This window comes from Leucopleurus acutus (genome assembly GCF_964270905.1).
Source record: "Leucopleurus acutus genome assembly, chromosome: 16".
NCBI classification, from domain to species: domain Eukaryota; kingdom Metazoa; phylum Chordata; class Mammalia; order Artiodactyla; family Delphinidae; genus Leucopleurus; species Leucopleurus acutus.
The window spans coordinates 753,469-758,468 of record NC_139158.1 but is presented as its reverse complement, the minus strand read 5'-3'; the positions used below and the strand labels follow the sequence as shown (position 1 = coordinate 758,468).

General features: G+C 65.6%; 1 protein-coding gene across 1 annotated transcript; it reads right to left on the bottom strand.

Annotated features, from left to right (window-relative positions):
- Positions 1-87: 87 nt before the first annotated feature.
- UNCX (UNC homeobox) lies at positions 88-4,475 on the bottom strand (the record flags this gene model as incomplete). Its single annotated transcript, XM_082858250.1, has 3 exons — positions 88-1,726; positions 3,790-3,965; positions 4,190-4,475. 3 exons carry the CDS (start codon positions 4,473-4,475, stop codon positions 581-583), a joined length of 1,608 nt encoding a protein of 535 aa, XP_082714376.1. The 3' UTR covers positions 88-580.
- Between the last annotated feature and the right edge of the window lie 525 nt (positions 4,476-5,000).

Sequence of the window (5,000 nt, the reverse complement as noted above, 5' to 3'; positions counted from 1 at the left end):
CAGGAGAGGGGAGCTGTGGATGCATAAATTTGTTCAATCAGAAAACACAAACACACACGCACACAAAAGGAGGCATTAAGCGCGGACCTCGGGGGAGGTGAGGGGCCTCGTCCCACCCGCGGGGAGAGGCTTGGAAGATGGAGCGGGGAGGGGCCGGACTGGGCACTCGGAAATTGGAAAAAAGTGGACCCGAAAGCTTGCGTTTGACCAGCTTTATTTATCAAAAATGGTACATATATAAATATTTTTAGACATTTTTGCATTTTACAAGGCTGAGGATTCTTGTTGTGAGTTTTTGTAAGGGTATGAATTTTTTTCTTTTCTTTTTCCTTTTTTTTTTTTTTTTTTTTTGCTTCCTTGAGAGGAGGAGGGTCTCACCCCCAGTCCTGGGTTGCTGCCTAAGTCCGAATTGATACAGCGTTTTTTTTAAAAAAATAAAATAAAAATAAAAGGAAGGAAACAGGAAAAAAGAGGAAAAAGCAGTGTTTCGAAGCCGATCACCTGATTTCGCTGTGTGAGTCGCAGCCTGAGCGAGCGGCCGGGGGCCGGCTGAGCGCCTCCCTCGGCCCCACCGCCGCCCTCAGTCCATGTCCACCTCCTCGCCATCCGGCGCGCTGGGTCCGGCTGCGGCGCCCGATTCGGGGGTCCCGCCAACGGCCGGCTCCGCAGCGGGGCTGGGAGCCCGCGGGCCGGGCCCGGGCGACAGCGCGAGCGGTGGCGGCGGCGGGGCCGCTGGGCAGGCGGCCCCCGCGTCTGCGCAGTCCCTGCCGCCGCCCTCGGCCGCGGCCGCCGCCGCGTCCTGAAAAGGCGCTAGGGTCGGGGCCCCCGAGGAGGCGACGGCGTCAGGGCTGCGGCGCGCGAAGGCCGAGTCCGGAGCGCCGCCGGGCCCCGGGAAGGCCCCGAAGCTGGCCTGGGCGGGCGGCGCGGGCGGAGCGGCGGGCGCGGGCGGCGCGTCCTTGGGCGCGGGCTCGGGACCCGCGCCGCCCTTGAGCGCGGCCTGCGGCACCAAGAAGCCGAGCGGCTGCGTGATGGGGTAGAGCAGGAAGTGGCCCTTGCCGATGAGGGTCCGCGGCGCGCACGGCAGGCCGGGCGCGAAGTCCAGCCCCGCAGCGGCGGCGGCGTTGGCGGGGGGCGCTTTCCGGCGCGGCGGCGAGTCGGACAGCAGGCTCTCCACGCTGAACGGGCTGGCCTTGGGCGGGCCCGCGGCGCCGCGCTCGGCCGCCGCCGCCGCCCCGGGCGCACACGGGGTCGCGTCCTTGTCCGCGGGGCGGCCTAGCCGCGGCTGCGGGCCGGCGCCGCTTCTTTGGCTCGTGTAAAAGGCGGGATCGCAGGTGCCGGGAGCGGGCGGCTCGCCGGGCGGCGCGGGCGCAGCACCGGCGGCGCCGGCGGCGTGCGCGCCGGGGCCCTTGGCCGCGGCGGCGGGCGGCGGCGGCTCGGGCGGCTCCGGGGACAGGCCGCCGCCGCCGCTGTCGCTGTCGGAGCTGGGCGCGCTGTGCAGGGACAGGCCGCCGGGCGAGTGCAAGTGGCGGCTCTGGCTCTTGAGCAGCTTCTTCTCGTGCTTGCGCTTCTTCTTCTCCATCTTCTCCAGTTCCTTGCGTGCGATCTCCTCCGGGTCCATCGGCTCGCCACTGCACGTGGTGGGATGGGAGTTGTGCGCCGGCCGCCCAGGGCCCTTCTTCGTGTTCTCCTTCTTCCTCCACTTGGCCCGGCGGTTTTGGAACCAGACCTAGAGCAGCCGGATAGGGGAAAGGAAGGCACGGTCAGGCGGCGGGCTTGCCGTGGGGGGCTTCGGGCCTCCCCACTCCCCCCAGAGAAGCCTGCACAACCTCGGCTCCGGCCAGGGGGCGGGAGCCGAGCCACGCGGCCCAGCCGACCCTGAGCTGGATTTTGGCACTCAAGCTGCAGGTTCCGAAGTGTTATCTTTTCCACCCAGAAGGAGGTAGATGGGGCCTCTCGGCCGGCTTCCCGCTCCAGCTTCTCACCTCGGGGAACTGGGAGCTGCCCCTTCGTTGGGCAGGGCCGGTCTGGCCCCTGACCGAGGGCGTCGGGATCCTGGTCGGGAGGCAGAGGGCAGGGGGCCCCTCTTCGCCCCTCCTGGCTTCTCACAGCTTGTGTTCTAAGCAGCCCGCCTGGCCCGGCGCTGAACGTCTGGCCTGAGGACCAGTGGCGCTGGGCTCAGCTGCCCCGCACACCTGTCTTCGGCTCTCTGGAGACTGAGTCAAAGCCCAGATTTTGGGGGCTCCCGTGAAGGGAAATCTGGGTGCTTTTTCCTCCAGAAGGGCCTGGGAAGCCGAACTTGGGGGGGAGAGCTTCAGCAGCCCCTCCCTCCCCTCCCCATTCAGAAAGCCTGCTTTCTGAAGGAAGGTTCCGTGCCAGGGCACCAACACAGCCTCCTCAAACCAGTTGTGCTTGGCCTGGACCAGGGAGGGGTCCGGCAGTCAGGGAAGCAAGAGGCCAGCTTCCAGGCCGTGCGGAGAAGAGGCCAGGGCCCGTCCTGCATCCTGCCGCCTCTCTGCAGGCCTCCTCCTGGGAGCCCCGCGGTTCTCCAGGGTGGCAGCAGCCCTAGACCCTGGCTCCAGCACCACACACACAGTCAAATCCCGCTGAGCCCCAGGCACACGACCCTTCTCAAAAGATCGCGATAATTCGAATTCTTTGTTCCGGCTGTGTAGAGACCGGCACAATAGCAGGCCCGCCTGGTCACCGGCACCCTTTTTTGGTGCCAAGGTGCGCGAGTTAAGTGGTAACCTCCCCAAGACTGTCTCTGCCCTTTCATTCTTTCTTCCTTTTTAAATACTTCTTTTTTGGTGTAAATTCCAGGCTGCCTTGTCACCCAGAATTTCTCATTATCATATCAGAGGAGAAATGAAGAGGTCTTGACTTCACTTAAGACACTTAGAACAAATTGGATAAGAGGATTTACAAACAGAAGAGGTCATGCGGGGAGGCGCAAACACAGGAGAGAGCACCTTTTAGACAAAGCTACTGGCGCTAAGCAGGTGCCTTCCCAGCCTTAGCCTCCAAGCCCGGCGCCCACAGCTGTGGCCCACAGCCCGCTGACCACCACACCGACCCAGAAAAAGATGTCTGTACTTTAGGGAAACATCTAATTATGCACGATTCATCTTGAATTTTCAATCCACCAAATTGACACTGTATTTTCAAAAAGAATACCGCCGGCAGTCTCGGAATAAAATCAAATTACGGGAGAAAAAATAAAGATATAACCGATGGTGTTAAGGATTCAGACACCCTGTCCCCCCACAATGTGTTAATTGTTTGTGTCCGCCTCCCCTCCCTCAGCTGCCCCGTTCTGCAAAGCTCTGAATAAATACGTGTTTTCATGTGAATATTTTAGAGGCGAAAGTAAACAAACGCGCTAGCTGCAGGCTGGTGTGCGGAGCCCCCAGCCGGGGCCCGGCGTCGCGGGGTCTGCCGTCTCCCGGTCTCTCCTCCAGTCCGAGCCGGGCCGGCTCTTTCTGGCCGCTTCGCCCGCCCCAGCGCCTCGTTTCTCGCCGTCGCCCCGACCCACCACACAGCTCCCCGGTTCGGACGCAGCAGCCGTTCTCCGGCCCCTCCCGAGCCGCCTCGGCTCCCTCCGGGATGCCCGCCTCCCTCTCCGCGGGGCGCCGAGCCCCGGACCCCCCCCCACCTTCCGGCGGGCGTGCGCGCGGCGGGCTCTGACGGAGGCTGTGGTCTCCCACCTGGAAGCCGAGAACAAAGGCGGGCCGGGCCGCGCAGGCCGCCAGGCGGGATGCTGGCTCGCGGGACGCACAGGCGGGTCTTTACCTGAACTCGGGACTCAACCAGATCCAGGCGCAGCGCCAGCGCCTCGCGCATGAACACGTCGGGATAGTGGCTCTCGTTGAACGCCTTCTCCAGCTCCTCCAGCTGCCAGCCCGTGAAGTTGGTGCGGGTGCGCCGCCGCTTGCAGCCCGGGCTCTCCTTGTCCGGGTCCCCCGAGTCTGCGGGCACGCACAGGACGCCGCGCGGCTCAGCCCCGGGCCCGGCTGGAACGCGGCCACCCGCTTCTGTCCAGGGGCCACCGAGAGGAGAGGGCGGCGCGCGCCCTGAGCCGGGCGGAGAGCGGCGAGCGAGGAGGCCGTGGCGCCGCGGCCGCCCGCGACCCACTCCTCCGCCCGACGGGGTCCCCTGCCCCCCGCCGCCCCTCCCCGCCCGCCGCGCCTACCTGACAGCTTGAAGGGCTGGCTATCGCCGCCGACCCCGCAGGCGGCCGGCAGCAGCGGCGTGGGGTTGACCACCGAGGCGGCGGCGGCGGCGGCGCACGAGCCGCTGAGCAGACCGTCGATGGAGAAGGGTACCGAGGCGGCGGCGGCGGCGGCGGCCGACTGCAGCTGGTGGCCGGCCAGCTCGTACACGTGGTGGTGGCCCAGCGGGTAGGGGAAGCCCACCACGCCGCCCAGTGAGCCCCCGAACTGGGCATGCGGGTGCTCCAGGAGGCGGCCGTCCATCATCTCGCGCGGGGGGCCGGCGGGGCCGGCGGCGGGGCGCGGGGGCGCGGGCCGGGGCCGGGGCGGGCCAGCGGCGGGAGGCGCGGACGGCGGCGGCGGAGACAGGGACCCGGAGCCCTACACATGCTTCGCCCGCACTCCGGCGCTTTACTTTATCAACATCAAGCTCCCGATAATTAGCCGCGGCCCGGGGAATTTGGGACCAATAAGAAGCGCTAATCGGCTCTGACGTCAGAGGCGTGCTGGGTGCAAGGAAACGTTTTCCATATCGATTGCTAATTATACCTGACATGCACCTCAATAAACAGTATCAGGAACTGTCACAACAAGACGGGGGGAGGGGCGCGGGGAGCGGCCCGGGCGGGGGCCCCCGGCGAGCCCCCACCCCCATCCCCGCCGGACCCAGCCCGCGCCTCCCCCTGCCGCCGGCTCCCGCCCCTCCGCAAATCACTAATAGATTTCCCTTTAAAACATTCGCCGGCGTGTTGTGGGGATTTTTCACCAGAAATGCTGTACTCTCTGAACCTT